Here is a 20,916-nt window from a genome sequence, read left to right on the forward strand (position 1 = left end):
AGGTCTGTGAAGGGCTGAATAAACCATTCCTTGTATTTTATATACATGTTTCAAATATTTCAGAAAATGCCATTTCATCTTTCACTTGAGCTACTAGAACAACTAACTATGCTGTGAGGAAAACATCTACTCTTAAAACGAAATTCTTTGCTTAAATGAGGGGAACTTTACTGCAGCCAGTAGATTTGCATCAGCAGCTGCAATGCGAAGCAACTTGGTCATAGTTTTAAATCCATTTTCTTGGTCTTATATATTTTTCATGCTTACAAAGCTGAAAGCTTCATTTAAGCTTATCTCAGACTTTACCTTCCTTGCAAACTACTTGCACCAGCATTATTTGTGTTGTTATTTCTAATTACTTATTATTTATATTTAATTATATTGATATATATTCTGACGTACTAATTATTTATTATATTATATATATTATATATATATTATATATATATTATATATATATTATATATATATTATATTATTATTTATTATATTACAAATTACAGTTTTTATTACTTGTTCAGAATTTCATAAAAATAGCTTGAGACATTTATGGTACCTTGTTAAGTTCGGCAGTATTTTAGAGCTTACATTCCACAAACATTTTCAGGTAAAGCTTGGAATTTTATTTCTGTAAATATTTTATGCATTTGGTGAGCTTTTGGGTACTCTCAATCTGCCAGCAAAGGGATCTTTTGCTGATAAGAATGACAGACATAAGCTACACAAAAGAGAGAGCTACCTTGAAAGTTCACTGTCTGCTTTTCAGCAATCAGTGAGTTCAGTGGTTTTGAAAATGACATTTCTTTTGTTTCTTTTGTTGGCAAATAGACATAAGTAGCTAGATTCATGCTTAAGAGGCCAAATCAAAGTTACTGATGTATTCTGATTTCAAGAATGTGTTACTGGAATGTGTTAGGGGAGTGTTCAGTAGTTTCTCAAATCACTGTGCCCAAACAAGGAGGTTAGCAGGGACCTCTTCTTAAAGACTGACTGCTTTTTCCTTAACTGGATACCTCACATCTCTGATATCTCGTCAGATGAAACGCCCTTTGGGCTTTGCTCCCTAAGCAGGTAAATACCATTTGCACTAGAGAAACGCTCTGTATCCCAAAGTTGTTCCCTTTCCAGTCAACCAAGAAACTTAATTTTCTTCATCTTGGGGCAGAACTACATTTTGGGAGCAGATCTTCTCAGTCACGCTTTGGATTCTACTGCCTCCTTTACTGAGGAGCCACAGCTCCTACACAGCTCCCCAAGCCATGCTTTCAAACAGTGACAGTTTAGCTCCAAAGGACTAGCTCTGAAGTTCTCTCTCCCAAGATCTAACTCTTTATGGGTGATCACACTCATGCAGGATGAATTCAGCAGCCTTGCCAGTCACTTCACTGTTCATTTTCACTTTCATATTCAGAGTACAGCAACCTGTGATTTCTCTGCTTCACTCACTTAGATACTTGGTTAGTATCTCTGTGAGAATGTGCACTGGCTTAACAAGTGTTTGTGTTCTTGGGACATCAATACAGTTTTTCCAAAGGGGTTGGCAGGTAAAAGAACTGTGACGGTCAGCACTCAAAGTGAGGAGGAGCTCCCAGGAGCTCAGCTCCACCACTTATTTCTCAGCAGGAGCAGAGTATCTTCACTTCTCGGGTTTTTTTCCTTTTTTTATTTTTTTTTAAGTTTCATACTTTATCAGTTGGATTCCAAAAGAAGAAAAAAAGGAAAAAAAATGCAAAGATCGGAAGATTGAAGAGAAAGAGAAGGATAAAAAAATCTGATCTGTAAGGAAAGAAAAAAAAGATGAGAGGGCAAGTTTAGCAGTATCCTATGATATTCTGCTGGTACTTAAAATCTTGCCCTTTTTGCATGAAGCAGAAAAACTTTACTATTGCAGTAGATCTCTCACCTCCCTAAATTTACTCCAGGAAATGGTACAACCCTAAGTTTACCCACTTGAAAAACTTACTTCCTTCAGCTATCTATGGCATTGCACAAATTTGAATATAGTCTTCTGTTGCATTATCTGCCCCTGTCTTCTCAGATCAACCCCTGTCAGTGATGCTGAAGGAAATTGTTTCCTTGCTCTGACACTGATTCTCATTTCATGCTCATAGTAAGTCTGCGAAGATCCTTTAATGACTGTGAATTGCTATCATTACTGAGATACTTATTCTCAGCAGAGGAGCATTTCCGATGGCACCTCCCCAGGTTTGCACCAGTGCAGCTCTGCTCATTAAGGTGTGACTGGTGGTGTTACACTGGAGTACTGTACAGGGAGGGGGCCATTGGTTATTGATCATTTCACATTCCCTGGGTAGCATGGAGAGTTATTGCTCTCATTTTTGAGGGAAAACCAACAAAGATCTTGAGTAGTTCTGTCCTAAGTTACCCACAGATGCAGGTCAGAGCAGGTTCTTAGCAGCTCTGGTCTTCTCACTGGTACACCACTATTTCTTGACAAGCTGCTTTGCCTGTGGGACACTAACTGCTTCTTTCCCTCCCTTCCTCAGGTATATTGTGATGTCAGGAACACCAGAGAAAATTTTAGAGCACTTTTTAGAAACTATGCGCCCTGAAGCAACCTCAAATGAAGCAACAGGTAACTATATAACAAAGGCTGTGTTATTATTAGTGCATTAGATGCAATGGGATGCTTTGAAAAGCACCTAGTGATATTTTTTCCCAGAATAGTATCTACCCAGGCCTCTGAAAAAATCCTGAGAAAATCCAGGAAATCCAGAATTAAAGATAACAATAAACTTTCTCCTAGCCCATTCCATTTTATTTTTACTTCTGGTTAAGAGTAAAACAGCAAAATCTCAAAAGGCACCAAACCACTTGTCATGACTTTAATTAGACACAACTGTAGGGACAGGACAGGGCATGGATTAGCTCCCAATGATAATGGTACTAATACCTCTAGTTCTGAAGTTCACTTAATACTGTGAACTACCTTGAAACCCCCAGCCAGTGCATTATGCTAGTACAAGTATTCTGAAGTTTTCATATCCATAGCACACTTAAACTACTTGTTTCTGATACTTTCCCATGTGCTGGGAAAGAAGAATTATTACTCAGAAGAACTCAGTGCACTGTGGGCCAAGTCCCAAAAATGCAGGTTGCTGCATCTGCACTTAGTAGGCTGCTTTGTGTTAGTGTGAAGAGACCAGAGAATTTACATCTAGGGATATAGATATTTACTGAGTTGCTATTACTAAGTATTTTAATTTTTAGAAGGAGTCAGACACAAAAAATTCCTCGTAATTGTAATAATATAAAAATTTCTGCATTGCTTTAAGTTTTATAACAATCATTTTAGCAAGTTCTTTTCACATTGCAGGTATCTAAGAATTATATATTCAAAGATGTTCTTATATCTCATCTGTTAATGACCTGATTGGAAAAATGTATCTAGTTGAAAAATTGATAGATTATAGAGATCCTTTTCCAGTTTCGACTGTTTTTAAGAATATAAATTATCCCTCTCATAGACACCTGTTTATTAGGATTACAAGCAAAATATTGCTTTTAAAGCAGTTTTTTTCTTACATCCCTTACTTACTTACATGGTTTTAAAATGCTTTCTTTATCTTAAAAGTTGCACTGTAGAGGTGACTCCCAGAGTATTTTGTTTATTTTTTATCAGTGATACCATGTAAGACTTTCATAGTTTGAAAGTAAAATAAAGTTTATTCTCACTGCCAAACTTATTTGGGCCTCTGCTACAAAGCTTTGTAAGTCTTTTGTGTCACAAATACAAAAACAAGGCAAACTGGGATTTACACCAGTGCTGCCATGGATCATTTTAGCAGAAAAAAATAGCTTGCTATGTTTTGCCAGAGAAAATGCCAGTCATATCGCTCATACACATTTTAATGTAAATCTAGAAGCTGTGATTTTTTTTTTAATCAAAGTAAAACCAGAAATTTGACTGTCTGTTTTCTGCTTTTAGACCTTCTGTGCATAGCTAGGAAATCCTCAAAGAATTAAATTATTTGCCTTATTCTGTGGAGTATATACTAAATGAGCGGTCTGGTATTGTAGTTTCTGAAATCTAAATGCAGCAGCAACCCTTAGGTACCTGATGTGGCACATCTGATACTTCTTATGCTAAGATCTCTACACTTGAGAAGTATATCCAAATATTTCACCTTAGCAGAGATGGGGATTTTTGCTGTGCCAGATTTCCCTTTGGCACATGCAAATGCCTGTTAGCATTAAGTGCAATATAATTTGTGCAGACAAGAATAAAAGCATGATGTTTTAGCTCACATTTGTTCATTCCCCATTTTCATGCTTAATGCCTACTAACAAAGTGCAAAAAGACCCCTTTATTATCTGCAGAGGGCTAATAAGATACTTTAGCTAAGAGAAAACTCATAATCCTCAAGCTGTTTGCAGGGAGTTAACTGACTGCTCACTTTCTTCTCTTCACAGATTCTGTTTTAAATGATTTTATTATGATGCACTGTGTTTTTATGCCAAATAGTCAGCTCTGCCCAGCCTTGATGGCACAATATCCTTTTGTAAGGCAAAAGTTACATCCCTGTAAGAGCTATCCCCATTGGTGAAGAAACTTGAAGCTTCTCTCTGTCAAGAAGTACATCGTTTTTCAGGGGGGCTGTACTTTGTGGGTAGGTTCTCAGTGCTTGACTAACATCTGTACATAGCTTAACAGCTCTGAAATTGATAGTGTGTATGATGAGATACAGTCCCAGGGCACAAAAGCTCTAGCTTTCCTGTGCTAATTACTGTTCCAAGGGAAAGAAATGAACTGTCCATTCACCAGAAAAGTGAAATTGCTTAAAGTTTGGATTACCCTTCCTGTATCCTTTCTGTCTTTCCTGCCTTTTGCTGAGCTACAGCATCAAGATTTTAATTAAGATCATTATGGTTTGGTGATTCCTATGGTCCACTTTACAGATTGCAAGCTACAGACTGCTTCAAGCAAAAGGATTGCTAAACTAGTAGAATAATTATTAAGTAGTTCCTGGGTGCTATCATATCAGTTATTAATAAAAAAATAGTAATCTACAATAATAGTCTATAGCAAATGTTAACAAACTGCAAGAAACTTCAGTTGCATTCAACATGTGGTCCTGACTATGAGGAGATGAAAGCTTACACTAGATAGCATCAAGAGCTGGAGGTGATTCTTATACTGTCTGCAGATTTTACAGAAGGAGTCTGATATGTCCATCATTTAGTTACTGGCAGATCATTTAGTTTGGGGAGCTATTGGGCACTGAGAGTTTTCCTTGTGCAGAGTGACTTGAAGCTATCAAGTGACTGGGAGCATTGAATAAACATACAATACTTGCTGGTTTATAGAATTCTGACAGGGGTATAATAACTTCAATTCCCTATTTATTTCTTAGAATCAGATTGGTGTGAGAATGTGCTTTCCGTGAAGCTTAGTGAGGCGAGTGACAGCTGGGAAAGCTAACACCCTGAAACCACAAAATAGAGCATCATGTCCTCATCTGGCAAGCTTGAGAATCCATTTGTGTTACTCCTAGCAGGGACAGTAATTGTTTTGGAAACCTTTGGACCCATAAAACTGGTCTGAAGAAAATTGTACACCTGAAACAAACACATTTTCCAAAACCACATGGTTTTGGATATTAGAAATATTATGAAATGCTGTTGCTGACAGCTTTGCGAGGGGAAAAAAAGGGTGCCATTCTTCATGTTTGGTTTGTTGGGGTTTTTTTTCTGATTTATCTGCCTTGTATTATTCAGTCTATTTGAGTCTTGGGCTTATCTATCCTCAGTTATAATAGTATACCTCTGATGTCCAATAACTGAGAAAATCAGACACATAAGCAAAATGTACCTCTTTTTTTTTATAGAGGAAAAACTTTTTTGAAGATCAAAGTGGTAGTGTCACTTAGGTATATGTATTCACTGTGTTGAAATCTATTCTGGAGAGGAGGCTAAAACCATGCCCTTAAGTGGGTCATGGCAGGCATCATGCTAATTCTTTTAGGAGAGGAGGAGGAGAGCTGGAAGTAACTGGTATCCCACTGCTTTAGTGTCAGCTTTTCCTAGAGTTGAATTATTGTTTATTTGGTCCCTTCTGAATATGGAAAATCAAACTGTGCTCTGTTGATTGTACTATTTAAATGTATTGTTGGATTTGAAAGGTAGCTAACAAAGCTCATCTTTTGGGGGCAAAATCACTCTACAAAACTGTTTGCTGGTGCTGTGAGACTAAGGAGAGATTAGTTATGCTCAGTGAGGAAATTAAAACATAAAAAATAAAGAAAGGTGATTCAATCACAGACATTGCTTTTGCTCCAGCTCCCAATTTTGATTCATACTAGTCTATTTTCCAACATCCACTTAGGATATTAGTTTAACCAGCAACAATGATAAGTTTAGCTATACCACTGTAGTGTTTTCAAGCATAGTAGAGGGTATAAATTATTTTGGTTGTCACTTCTTTTACATATGTGTTTTGTTATCTGCAAGTTCTTTAATTGTGAAAGGAATGGATAAGTGCTACGTAACATTATTGCTTGATATGAATTCAGTGCTTACTGTGCTGTCACACAATTCAGTTACTTACACTGTGCTAGTGTGTAGTGTGCACACTACTCTTTTAGTCATCAAAGTGCAATATTAAAAAAAAATTTTTAAAAAATCACATACTTCTTTCCCATAGGGAAGCAAAGGGCATGCTTCCCTATCCTGGATCAGGATATCAGTCCTGTGTGTTATACCCAGGTCCCTGTTAACCTCTCTTCTTCACAGAGAGGGAAATGGACAAATTCACAGAGTTACAGCTTGTCGGAGGGAGTCAGGACAATGCCCAAAAGAAAACTTGAAATAGAATGCCACTTCCAAAAATAATGCAAATTTGTTAGCATATGTGCAGGTGTGCATCTTTAAAGGGCCACTGTCTAAATAGCGATGAAGTAGAAACTCCTCTTTTACTTTCTTTTGCTCCTCTGTATCATGATAGTGCTTTAGCATGTTTCTGTATGAATGTTTTGTGACCCTCTTTTACCATCATGCCAGCAAAATTGTTTGCATTATATTGTAGTAATAAAGGGTGCTGATTTTGCACAGCTCCTGATATGGTTAAGTGTTCACACAGGAAGGAACACATTTCAGAACTGCTTTTATTTCCTAACATATTCTAGGCATAATTAGAAATATATATATTGAACTTGAACCATGTTACTGTTGATAAATATTTTACAGTTATCTGACACTAGTTGCAAGTACACCTATTCTACTTCTGATTGCTGTCTGCAGTGAAGCTGCATCCTGTAGGTCTAGTAAAAATGGGAGAACCCTTCACTGACTTTTCCTGTGATAATGTTAATAAAAGAGCAATTAATTTAAATGAGCACTAAAAATACAGAAAAATTACCAGTGCCTGTGGTGAGTCAATTAATAAGAAAGTTAAGATACATTAAATAATTACAGAGTTTGAAAGGTAAAAATGGCACGAGAAAAATGACTGTAGAATATTAAACTTGCTCCCTGAGACATCAGAGCATATAGTTTACAATTTATGACTTACTTCTTATCACCCTTTGACTTTTTAAACTGCTGTAAATGTACTGACGTGTTTAGTTCTTGAATAATTTTAAACCTTTCTGAATGAAATTAAAATGCAGATTTCTAAAAGTTTGTCAGTCTAACGAGCACCCCAGTAACCCTGATAGTGTGTCAAATGCCTGCAGGGGTTTTGGGCTGGAGGATCATATGGAAAGTGTGAGTTAACAGATACTCTTTCCCATTATATTTTATTTATATATGTTAGAGAAATGCTTATAAATTAGAAACTTAAAATAAATATCCCAGGCAAATTAGATTTTAATTATTTTTTAAATTTTCTAATTCATATTATACTATCTTTTGTTAGAGCAACTGAAAGTGCACCTTGAAAGGATGCTGAACTTTGCTGTGAGTGAAAGAGTGCCAGTATTTTAATAATAAACCTTGCTATATAATTGGAAAGAGCATATATATTCATGATAATCCAGAATCATAGCTTTTGTGTGCAGGAAGAAAAGTTGAAGATGGTGGCTGCACTCATTCTCTGCTTACTTCGCATTCAGCCATCAGTTTACTGGGAAACAGTTTAACTATATGTTTTTATCTTCTGATCAGTGAGAAGTAGGCACATAAGTTGCCATATCCTGTTTCTGCTAAGGATTCTTCTTCATTTTTGCATGGGTTAAAGGCTGAAATTAGATTGGTTTATTGCCCACTGTGCTTTTAGTTTTTTCTTCCCTTCAGTAAATGTTATTTTTGGCCTTATTGCTGTTTGCCCATTTTTGTAATGCTGATACTTCATCATGTTTCCCATGTTTGGGAATGTCATGTTTCCCATTTTTTCTTACTGTTTATCACAGAATAACCATCACTAAGTATTGTGTCCCAAATAGAGTTTATTTGACAGAGTGGAACCTTTCTGATTTCCTCATATAAATCATGAAGCTACTACAGAATTTATTTTATCCCATGTCTCTGCAGTCAGTCTAGGCTGTAAGGTTCCATGTCCCCCTACAACAGTGGGACAGAAGAAAAAAGAGAAATACCCTTCTTCAGCCTCCACAGTTAGTCCTCTTCTCTCTTGTTCCAAGTGTCACTTCTGTCACAGCAGTTGTCTGTGTGGTGGAATTGTGATCATTCTTGTGCTCTTTAGAGAATTACTGCCTTTTTACTTTTTTGTATGAACATGAATGGTTTGCAATTCTTTATGCTAGTGGCAGTCAGAAATCAAAAGTATACATTGGAAAGTTATGTTTGAACACCCTGCAAATGGTTTTCTCGAAGTTTATGAATTCATACTGGTTTGGTTATTTTCAATGACTGAGCATTTTCCTTGACACCATGGCACCTATCATGCCCAGCCTTCCCAGGGTACAGAGCAAGAGAAAATGGATTATGCCCTCAACAACAAAAGGCGAGTCATTCGCCTGGTTCTGCAGTGGGCTGCTTTGTATGGAGATTTACTACAAGAAGATGAAGCAGCAATGGCTTTTTTGGAGGTATAAAGGAATCGTTGTATCACTGTATTGAAAAATACCTACAAAGCAAGATAAGCTGAAAGCCTGTTTCTAGCCTGTAGAATTCTGTTATGAACTAAAGAGAAGTAGGTCATTTCAAAGTGCAAACTTGTCACCTGTTTTCTCAGTTTTAGCTGCAGACAGTATGTGCACTGTTGCAGTGCTTGAACCATTGTCAGCTTCTGGACCTCTGAAATATCTGCTGGAGTTTCAGACCCCTTTCAAAGCACTGCATGCTGATTGTGTTACTGCAGTAGATGAATTTGGGTTTGTTAATATTTTCATGTGAATAGTTCAGAGGCTCTACAGGTTTAACTGTGGGCCTGTTTATGCCTGCCTGAGGTGTGCCAGGAAGGAGCTGGAGGATTCTCACTATACAAAATGAAAAAACATTTCCATTTGAATGAAAGGCATAGTGCAGCTATTGGAACTAAGATCTTTTTCTTCAGAACCTATCTGAACCCTTAAAATAATTTAATTCCTCAGACACCATTTGTAAGGTCTTTGTGGTGCCACATCTTTGTATTTCTAAGGTAAGATGTACTGCCAGTGTCTTCTTAGGTTGTCATGATTCCCGCTATTATAACATACTGTGTTCATGGAATACATCCCCGTGTGTTACTTGCTGAATGGAAATTGTTGCTCCAAAGATCTTAAGACTGAATCTAAGGTGAGTTAGCAGAGAAGAATTAGAGTGAGTTAGAGAGGGGCATGAAATATGACAAACATATATACAAGTTTTGGAGGCCAGCATGTCTTTCATTAGCTCAGAAGTTAAAGAACAATTAGTAGTTGCAAACACATAGATCCTTCTTAAGATCAGTTTTGTGTAGGTGTGGCAGGAAGAGGTATGAGTAGGGTTTATAAGAGGGTATTACTGTACTGGACCAGAGTAGCAAGTCAGCAGCTCTGCAGCAAATGAACCACTAAGGGCTACAACAGTAGCGGGTAAAAAAAAAATAATAAATCTATCATGTCACATTATTTGTGAATTTTATAGCCTTTATCCTTGATAATCTGAAAATGCAATTCTTGCTCAAGCAGTCGGTGGTTACACAGTGAGCTGAGGAGCCTCATCAGGCTTCCCTTCTGCATGTGTAACACTTGCTTTGAATCAGCTGGAGATAAAACAAGTAGAAGTAATAGAGTATTGGGCCCAGCGTGTGTTCCCTCTATGCAGATTATCATTCTTTATAATCATTAAGATATCAGATGTCATCTCATAATCCTCTATCCTGAGTACCTCTCAATTTACCCATATAGTTATTTAAAGACTTTTGTGTCATTTACAGGAATTCTATGTATCGGTATCAGATGATACTAGAATGATTGCAGCACTAAAGGAGCAACTTGCAGAGCTAGAGAAAATTGTTAAACAAGTGTAAGCACAGTTTTTGCTTCTTTCCTCCTACTGCTCTTTTTCTCAGTAAATAGATGAATAAAATTTATTACTTGTATCTGTGAATGGCACTTCATCATAGAAGACTGGATGTTTGCATGCAAGCTTCTTTGGATGAATTTCTGTTGCCCTTTCATTCCACCTTGTTCTTGCAAAGACCAAACTCTCATTAAAAGTTTAACAGAAGAAGCAAATTAAGTAGATACCATTGCAGCTAAACTGGATGCTTATTTTATGCTTATATGAACTTTGTGCCGTATTTTCCCTGTCTTGGTTATATATTAACTATGGTGTCACCAAGTCTTTTCATGCATGCAAACATGAATATATTGATACTGTAGTTTGACAAGTGGTCCATGTTCTATAGGTGATTTTGTACACAAAATATTCCAGGTAATACTTAATTATATATTCTATGCCTTGTCTTTTTATAGTTCTGAAGAACCGAAAGCAACACAAAAGAAGGTAAGATGTTTAATTTTTCCAGTTTCTAAAGTAAAAGCTTTAGCACAGCAAATCCATAAGCCCCTTTGCTTTAGTAATCATGGATATATTAAAAGAACACATTTGGAGATAGCTTTTAACATTACGTGTCAAATTTTGCATTGCTGCTCTTTTTCCTGCCATTGCTAAGTGATCTCTTGTATTTCACATCTACTCCATAATGTTTGGTTTTTGCGCTGATGTGAATCCTGATGATTCATTTTCAGCACAAAGTTCTTCTGCAGCTGTTCAACACAAGTGATGACAGAGCACAGAAACGCCAGCCTATCAAGGGCAGTGACGAAGGTGAGTTCCTTCTCTGCAAAGTTTCTAGAGCCACTGAGATTAGCAGTAAATTTGTAGCTCTCAAAACAAGGATATAAAAAGTAAGTAAAAATACCTACCCTCAGTTTTGAAGCCTGGCCGAAAGCAAGCTCTGTCTACTTCTGCTATTCCAAACATCCTCCACCACTGATTTGAAGTGCTCCTGATTTTTGCCTGTTGTTACTTGTGCTATCAAATATTGTGCTTTCTCAGAGGAAGAGATACAAACCTTTAAAAAAGGGAATTAATAGAATAGGTAAGAACCAGTTCAGACAGTGTCCATGTGGGTAACAGCAGTGCAATTAATAGTGGGTGCTGAAGGTCATGTTTGAACCTCTGTTTCCCTAATGAGGTTTGAGCTAACATGTACAGGTGTTCCTTGGCAAGACAGGAGTGAGCAGGGAATCCTGCTGTGGATATCTGCCCTGAAGCACACAGCCTAGGAAACAAAATCTGCTGCTTTGCCCTATGGCTATTTTGTGGTTCTCTGAACAGATTAAAGTAATATTTGCATCAGTATGTCAGAATACATTTTCAGTTGTACTGGCTTTTCACGCTGTCCTCTATTTCAGGCAGGTTAAAGCACAGCTATGTAAACAAAATCCTGAGCTCTGCTGATGAGATCTGTTAATTGTAGACAAAGACTACATGCCCTTTAAAGTCATACATCTGAGGACTTCGTTGTAACCACTAGGGCCAGTCTCCACTGGTTGTTTTGGTTTATCTTCACCACAGAAAATAGCTTCTGCTTCAAAGCGTTTGATATTAAATGATAGCTCTTGCTAGTGAACAACACTGAAAATACAGAAACAAAAGGTCATGTAGCTGAGAAAGCTGGTGCCATAAATCAAACCAGTGTAAGAGCCATTTCAAAAGCTGGAAGTAAGTGCATATGAATACCAGACATCCTGCCAGGCATTCTTCTGTTGTTCATATCAGTGTTTTTTCTAGGTCTGCAAAGTGCAAAACAGTTGCTGCTGCTAGGGAAGTACTACTTGTGCAGTGTGGACAGGCAGGTACTGCCCCTTTCATATGGCAGCACTTTCTCAGCCTTAGGGCAGGCAGCACACAGAACACTGAAAATCCATGGACAGCTGTAACCCCTGGGGCTGCTTGGCTTGGCTTGACAGCTGAGCTGAAGGGAGTATTTTGCTAACTTCTGTCTTAATTATCTGTCACTTTGGGCTGTCTTTCACTTTGGACTGCCTTGCTTTTTGCAAGCTAATGTACTATCATTGTTTTCTAGGCATCTGTATTACTCTATGAGCCAGTTTGTACTGTACACTCAAGTTTGTTCTTACTGCTAGGGTATTCTTCTTCATTGTCTACACAATTCTTCATTCAGCAATTGTAAAATGTTTTTTACTGTAAAAAAAAAGTTGCAGCACAGTTTAAGTTCTGATGGTAACCAAACCTATTTTCAAATTAATATTGTAAATATGAAAATTACTTTGCTGTAATCAAGAGACTTTTTTCCTGACTCTGTTAGGAAAGTATTGATTTAAAATGTTATAGTATCTGGAACATAACAAAGTTCCGAATTAAATTGGCATCCAGAAATAATCTAGGAATACTGAAACACTAATGCTTTGTGGTTTGCTAAAAGCTCTGAGAAATCAGAGATTTCTATGCTGGAAATTGTAGAACATCTGAGAAATAGGGAGCTATCAAAACTAGTGATTTATTTCATTTGTGAGGAGTGGTTGCTGAAGTGAAAGTAATTTGTACAGTGAAGTCTTTGTTTTTTACATGTGTCATACACAGCACAATCCTTTTTTCTTTAGTTCTGTTTAAGGTGTACTGCATAGACCAAACCTATACCACTATCCGGGTGCCAGTGTCTTCCTCTGTGAAGGAAGTGATCAGCGCAGTAGCAGATAAGCTGGGTTCTGGTGAAGGCCTCATCATAGTAAAGATGAGCTCAGGAGGAGGTACAGTATTTGAACCATCTTAAACACTTCTCATAGTGAATCAGAATTTCAGGAGGGATTGAAGGGCTAGTTCAGTCATGGCTTTTATATCCATGGGCATGTCTGGCTGGCTCACAGGTTCTGTTTTAGAGGCAAGTACTTTCTCTATGGCTGGCACAGAGTGGAGCTTGCATGGGAAAAAAGAGAAGTGGACAATCTTATATATGTGCATGTTATAGAGTAAAGCTACTGCAAGTTTCCTTTACTGTAAGACTTTTAAGAATTTTTTAACAACAGAAATAGGAGGCAAGCATGGATAATGTCAGGCTAGACATAAGAATCATCAGTGGCAGAAAACACGGTAATGCAGACAATCCAGTAGTGGTCACTACCATTCTGGCCACTCTCTCTGTGCAAACCACTACTTAGCAACTTAGTGCCAACCCCACTAACCTGGTGTATGCAGAGGGTGAGGGGTCAGGCCCCCACCATAGGCTGTAGAGATGGAAGAGTTATTGCAAGGTGAATTCTTCCAGAGAATTGGTATTGCTGAAGTGCTCTGGTTTAATATGGCTGTGTGGACGCACACAGAGCTAATGAGAGCTGTGCTGGGAGGCATTTTTGCAAACAGTGATGCCTGCCAAAAGCTGCTCACTTCCTGAGAGCTGACGCCAGGCGGCTCTACTTTTTGCAGTTGCAGCAGTTTTTTATTGTCAGATTTGCTGACAGCCAGCATGTGCCGACAGGGACTGTTCTGTAAGTTACTTCATTATCTTTTCTTTACCTGTGATGTGATGCTTTTTTAGAACTGCTGTAATAAGATTTGAATACAGTTAGATTTCATCACCTCCTTATGCAATTACTGTCTTCCAAGGCAATTTCTATGAGGAAAAGCTCTCCACATGCTTACAGCTCAAAGATGGATGAATGGAGTCCCCAGTTATGGCTGAATTTTTGCTGGGATTCTAGTTCTCTGTGCCCGTTTTGTAGGAGACTGATTTGTGCTGTGCTTGTTGTCACATTTCTTTGATAGAGATGACCTTGTTGTCATCTATTTTGTATCCTGGACATTGGTTTACCATGCAAAATTTGTTCCCAGCGGGTGATCCATGCAGCTGTTGGATCAGTCCTGTGTAAATTCTACATAGAAACAATAATCGCTCTTTTGTTTCATGTTTGCAGAAAAGGTCGTGCTCAAACCTCATGATGTTTCAGTGTTTACAACTCTCAGTGTTAATGGACGACTGTTTGCTTGCCCACGTGATCAGTTTGATTCATTGGTAGGTACATCTGCAGTTTTCAGGAAGTTCCTATCTTCATTTAATTTGAACACTTGGCCTTTTTTGGCGTTGTCAGTGCTTTAGGTAAAAAATTGTGGAAACGGTCAAAACAAAGGTCTTGTCACATTGCTATGGGATGAGCCTTGAAACTGAAACAAGATAATGTTATAGTTTCCTGAACTAGAGCAGAAAACCACCTGATCCACCTGACAGCACTTGATCCCAGTATGCTCTGTGTCACACTGCAGGTTGATGAAAAGCTGAATGTTACCACTAAGACGTGCAGTAATTTCTGATTGCAGAATTGCCCCCTCAAGACCACAGGGATATATTCTTGAAGATAGATGTTACAAATTAAAGCATTCTGGAAACTTGATTCCAACAGTAAATTCCTTAAAATATTTTATTTCTCAGCTCTACAAAATACTGTTTAAAAATCTCAGATGAGTGGAATCACAGAAAATACTCCTGTGTTAGAAAGTCTGTTTTTCCTTAGGCAGAATTGTTCGTAAGTATTCACAGTTTATACAGTAATTCTAACAATCTCCATGGGGTCTGCTTTTATAGAGTTTGATTTGACTGTACTTTTTGTTCCCTTTATTTCATTAAAAATAAATGTCATTGCCAAGTCATGTCAGCATGAACTCTATTACTCCTAGCCTTGTTTCAGCCTCCTGTATGCTTTTAACAAGCCACTTAGTATGTATGCCTGATTTCTTTTATAGATATGGTAAAATCTATGCTTTGCTGCTGCTTTCAATTTAGTAACTAGGGAATGCACATCCAGCATACTGTAGTTCCATGCAGAGATATCTCTTGTTCAGTTTATTAAATTCTGATGTTCCCTTAAGGTTAATTAATCCTGCCAAGTAGATACCCTCATGGGGCATAAAGCAAGGGTGTTGTGTCAGGAGATTTGTGCTGGGTACTTTTATTACTCTGCATTGTGTGTGTTGACATAGCTTTGGCAGTGAATTGTCATGACTTTCTGTGCCTTTCCCCCCGTGCTATTTACCATGGATCAAGTACTCAAAATGCTACAGGGAGCTATAAGATAAAGGGCTGTAATGTGCTAGTTTTCATCAACAAGACTGACAGCAGTAGGAATTAGGGAGAAATGCTCAACACCTTGAAAAAGGTTCTCAACATTGCATAACAGAATACATCATCTTACCAGCTGCATTTAAAAAAAAATGTATAAAGAAATGGAAAAATGCTACAACCATACCTGCCTCCCAGTTTAATCCTGTCACATTCCAATTTCTGGCTGTTGCCTCTACATGTGTATTTATTCACATAACACTTCACAGTTCCCATGTGAAAATTGTTCTGGCTTAGATGTATTTTCAAATATGCAATGAGTTTGCATTTAAGTGCTTCTTTCCTAGCCTTGGAAAATAGGCATTTGTTATGGTAACAGCTATGTTGTGTTTGTCTCCAAATAGGGGAAAAATCCTCTCCTGCAGTCTGTGGGCATTTCTCTTTCCACAGATTTGCATACTTCAGGATTTTCTACACAAAACTGCTGTACTTCTAATGCATTCTCTCTCTTAAACAAAAGAAATTTTGTGTTTGTACAAATCCTAATTCAGAGCAATCTGTAGGGTCTTGCAAGACTGATGGATGTCCTGATCTTTTTTAGATACTTTGCTTATATACACTAGCTTTAAAAAAATGTAGATGGAGCTTTTAAGGTAATAATGCCTGTGGTTTATTTTAATAACTTTTAATTAGATTGTATTATGATATTTTAAAGACAAGTTTGTTTTCCCTACAGTACAAAGCAAGAACTCAGAGAAATAAAGCTCCTACATGCTGTGTTATTGAGAAAGTGATTTGATGTATTAATGCCAGTCTTCTTTCTATTGATAATATAATAGTCTTATAAAAAATGGGATTAATTTAGTAAGCTCATCTTTATATTGTGGCACGTAAATATGGTGTGTTAATTTTGCAGATGGTATTGGGTTTTTACTCAGAAAGGAGCCTGTTGGCAATTTCCTGCTCTGCAGTTCTCTAACAAAGACCCTGTGAGAAACTGAGACACTTGTACGTGAACTCTACTGCCCTCTACTGGAAATTAAAACCTGGGTTCACAGGAAGCTTTGCTGATGTGTTTGCCATTCGAATTGGCGAGAGGATTAGTTGTTAGTATTTTGGCAGCGTTGACTCGAACACTTTGACCCTAGTTCTAAGGTGTGACTACTCAATACAACAGACTACTCAAGATCTGACTTGATCTGAAGTTATGGTTTTAAATCAGTCTGTAATATAAGATTTACTTGTGTGCAAAACTGTAGATCACATCTCATTTATTGGGTGGTATGGAAGTGTCTTTCAAAAATGCTTTACACCTGAATGATTTGAAGGATTCTTTTTCATAACACTGTGTGCATATATTTTTCATTAGCATACCCAGAATTTTTGCAGTCACAGATGGTGCATCCCTGTATTGTCAAAGAGAAAGTATGAGGCTTATTTTATAAACAATCAGAAGATCTTGCAATCACTGCAGATTTCTGAAGTCTGGCAGGATGTAAAAATTTGTAATAATAAGTAATTTGTAATAATAATTAATTTGCAAAAGTATTTGGCTTGTGCTTTATGGCCTAGTATTTGTGTCTCTGAAAAAGGAAACTGGTAACAAATGCTTTGTGGAAAGACCTATGCTCCTAAACAAACAGACATGCTTAAATTAACACAGCATTTATTGAAGTATTTATTTCTGGCCTCAAATTTTAGAGCAATGCTAAAAATACCACCCTTAGAACAGTCTGTTTTATTTCCTTACAGTGCTTCTGAAGAGCTTTCAGAATTTTCACGACTGTCCTGGGCATAAGTGGATACTGATTTTGCACAAGGCTTCTCATTTCCTAATGCCAGCCTGTGGTTAAAAGCAAATTTCAGTTTTACTATTAAAAGCATGCTTAGGAAAATGGTCACACTGAAGAAAAAAAAAAAAAAAAGAAAAGAGAAGTTGAGACATTATGGAAGAAAAGCACCAATCATGCAAATTTCTAAATTTCTAAATTATAAAAATAATACCCTTTTCTCATTTGTAGGCACCATTACCAGAACAAGAAGGACCATCTACTGGTACAGTAGGAACATTCGAACTGATGAGCTCCAAAGACTTGGCACATCAGATGACAATTTACGACTGGGAACTCTTCAACTGTGTGCATGAGGTATGAGGGTCTGTCTACTCAGTGGATTAGAATCTGATAGAAAATGTTTAGTTAAAGTGGGTAGGTTTGTGCGTTATTTACAAAACTTTCCCTAAGCTTGATTTTCAAAACTACTACAACAAAAACACCTACAAGTTTTGAATTCTTAATTTTATAGGCAAAATGCAAAAAAAATCTTTCTGAATATGTGCCTTTTATTGAATTACTTCTGTATGTTTTAAGGAATTAAGCTATTTATACATAGTCTGTAGTTACAATTTCAGTATGCTTCACCTGTTGTCTACTGGATTTGCAACTTGAATCCTTATCATCTGTGCAGTAATAAATGTAAACTACAGAGCAAGTTTCAGGCTAGATACTTACCTTGTCATTCTTACCTATTTCCTCTGCCCAAAGGATGAGATTACTTTAAAAAAAAATCCCAAACTGTTTTCTTTTTCCTAGCTGGAGCTGATCTATCACACTTTTGGAAGGCACAATTTTAAAAAGACCACAGCAAATCTGGACTTGTTTTTAAGAAGATTTAATGAAATTCAATTCTGGGTGGTCACTGAGATTTGTCTTTGCTCTCAACTCAGCAAGCGTGTTCAGCTGTTAAAAAAGTACATTAAGATTGCAGCCCAGTAAGTATACAATCTTCTGGGAGCTGAAAATGAGATTCAGTATATTCAATTTGTTGTTTGGTTTTGGTTTTTTATTATTTTTATTTTCAGACAACCTTTCACAGTTGAGGTTAAAACGTTGTCTATTTGGTAATGCTGTCCAATTCCTTATAGGGCTCTATAGAACCTTATTGATATAAATTGTAGCTTTTCCTACTCTCCATTGCTCCTTGATCTATGATCTCTTAGGGCCACATATTCACATCAAGTTTGAGAGTTAATATATTTCAGTTCATTAGGAGAATCCTTCATTTACCCTTAGATGCATTAGCAAAAATTAGTATGCAAATTAGTCATTATTAACAAAACTGAGCCTTATTTTTCCTGAACAAAAGTGTTTCTGATGCTGTTTAGAAAGACTGTCCTCAGAATTGCTCTGAGTGAGAAAACCAATTGAGGAGAGTATATAATAGGTGTAGTATGGAAATGAGGAGGCTCATGTTAACTTCAGTCTGCTTGAGAAATTTTTCTAGTACTTGGTTGAAGATGCAAGAACGTGAATGTCCTTTTCTGTTACTAACAGCTGTGTCTGAAGTTGGATAGCAGGCAATTAGAATCATAGAACTGTTTTATTTGGAAAAGACCTTAAAGATCACTGAGTCCCACTTTTAACGTAACTCAATACTGAGTCCACTGCTAAACCGTGTCCCCCAGCACCACATCTACACATTTTTTAAACGCCTCAGGGATGGTGATTCAACTGCCATCCTGGGCAGCCTTTTTCAGTGTTTCATAACACTTGCAGTGAAGAAATTACCTCTAATATTTAATCTTGACGCCATTTCCTCTTGTCCTGTAACTTCTTATTTGGGAGAAGACAGCTTCCCCCACCTCTCTACAGCCTCCTTTCAGTTAGTTGTAGAGAGCAGTAAGGTCTCTCGTAGCCTCCTGTTCTCCAGAATAAACAACCTCAGTTGCCTCAGATGCTCCTTTTGCTGTCTGCTATTGCTTTATTAATTTTAAAACTTAAGCTCTTTGGAACCTGCATGCTAAATACCTCAGCCTTGACTCCTTATCACTCAAGTGAAGGACAAGGGTGTGACAGACTTCAGAGGGAGCAGGGGCATGCCCCTGCATAGCTTTATCTTGATTACTATTACCTTCTTCCTTGCCTCCCAGTTCCTGGCATGTTGGTTGCATTCACTGCTGCCTGAACAGTTTTCTGAGGGGCGCAGTGAGGAGCTGCCCGTTTGGGTGAGGTGACTTTGGGCGTTGTGACTTGGGGGCCTTTAGGCAGTCTTACCAAAGAAGTTAATACTTGTGGTTAAACCATGAATTGTAACCTCTTTTTGCATCATTAAATGTGGTTGTGTGAAGGAAGCGAATGCTGTTAGAGCTGTGATGCTGCCGTCCTCCCGGTTCATCACCGGGCACGGCTGACACCGGGGTTCACACGAACACCGCAGCAGCCCACGGCCCTGCCCTGACACCCCCACCTCCCTCTGCGCCCTGCTGTGGGCTCCCGGGTTGGATTGCCGTTGGTCGAAGATGAAAATTTTCAAAATCTAGTAGTGGACATGCAGGGCCAGGTTTATATTCGGAAGAGAGGACGGAATTTACCTCTCGTTTCTAAAAATACATCCATCGCTTACTGCGTGACCTCATGGGGGCCGCAAGGCGCCGGTCTGTCAGGCAGTGTCCAGGAGAGGGCAGTGGCACCCACACACAGAGCCGACGGATCTTCCCTAAACTCAGGCACGAAATAGAAAAACGTTGAAATGTGGTAAATTAAGACACAATAGTAATTTCCATAAACACTTGAAATCAAGTATCCTGAAAATTACAGTTAAATATATCCTTAATAACCCGCCCTAGCCCGCGGGTTCCTCAGTGTCATGGGTTTAATCCTATGCTATTTACAACAACTTGACAACCTCCTGTTTACTTCCATGTTTCTGGTATCGCTGCAATGCTAAAAATAAATAGCTAAAAGCGGTCTGCTCTGCTGAGTCCTCTTTGTCTCCTAAAAGCAGAGAAATCCGAAGCACAAGACTTTCCTCTGTACAAACGAGCGGGCAGGTTTAATTGCAGCCGCTGGAAAGGCGCGGGGAAGTGCAGTGCTGCCATGGAAACAGGTACCACAGCAGGAGGTAAAACAAACACAAAGTGCACCGAAGTTGGAGGGGAGAAGGAGCCAAGGAATTGGATCAAAAGATACAGGCCTGGGCCTTGAAGCAACATCTTTGTGGAAGTTTTGCTTGTGAAGATCCTTGAGACCTAATGAGAACTTTACCTTACCTAGAAGTACTAGACTCATTAGAAAAGTGTTCAGGGAGAACAGCTCAATGCTGCACTATTAATCTTAGGAATGACTGGTGCCTTGCACGTACCAATTTTCAAAGGTGACTGTTAATGAGAACCCTGTTTCAGTTTTGTGACAGGGGGCTCAGACACCATGGCAGAAGGCACATCATTTTGTGTCTGTCACCACATGCAGCCCGTGATCTGTGCTTCTTGTATGTGGGCAAGCCCAGTGCCAAGTGCTGGCTCCAAATGCACTGTGTATGTGCTTTCAGTTCTAGGAGCTGTTGTTACCTTTACACCTGCTGGGAAAAGATGTAGGGGTTACCAGGTTCATCTCTATTCTTCAACCATTGCAGGATTAAACTTTCAAGCAAGGAGAAGTGAACTATATTTCCTACAG

The 20,916-nt window shown here is 38.1% G+C and overlaps 1 protein-coding gene across 1 annotated transcript in view; it reads left to right on the forward strand.

Moving 5' to 3' along the window:
* Window positions 1–20,916, forward strand: part of RAPGEF4 (Rap guanine nucleotide exchange factor 4) — a 146,876-nt gene that overhangs the window by 109,658 nt on the left and 16,302 nt on the right. The window contains exons 16-25 of the mRNA XM_030454028.1: window positions 2,508–2,596; window positions 4,435–4,513; window positions 8,858–9,008; window positions 10,319–10,407; window positions 10,860–10,890; window positions 11,136–11,214; window positions 13,017–13,163; window positions 14,325–14,422; window positions 17,485–17,610; window positions 18,055–18,233. Of these exons, the coding sequence (XP_030309888.1) occupies window positions 2,508–2,596; window positions 4,435–4,513; window positions 8,858–9,008; window positions 10,319–10,407; window positions 10,860–10,890; window positions 11,136–11,214; window positions 13,017–13,163; window positions 14,325–14,422; window positions 17,485–17,610; window positions 18,055–18,233 (1,068 nt within the window). The remainder of the gene's footprint in view (window positions 1–2,507; window positions 2,597–4,434; window positions 4,514–8,857; window positions 9,009–10,318; window positions 10,408–10,859; window positions 10,891–11,135; window positions 11,215–13,016; window positions 13,164–14,324; window positions 14,423–17,484; window positions 17,611–18,054; window positions 18,234–20,916) is intronic.

Source organism: Calypte anna, chromosome 7 (assembly GCF_003957555.1).
Source record: "Calypte anna isolate BGI_N300 chromosome 7, bCalAnn1_v1.p, whole genome shotgun sequence".
Lineage (NCBI taxonomy): Eukaryota > Metazoa > Chordata > Aves > Apodiformes > Trochilidae > Calypte > Calypte anna.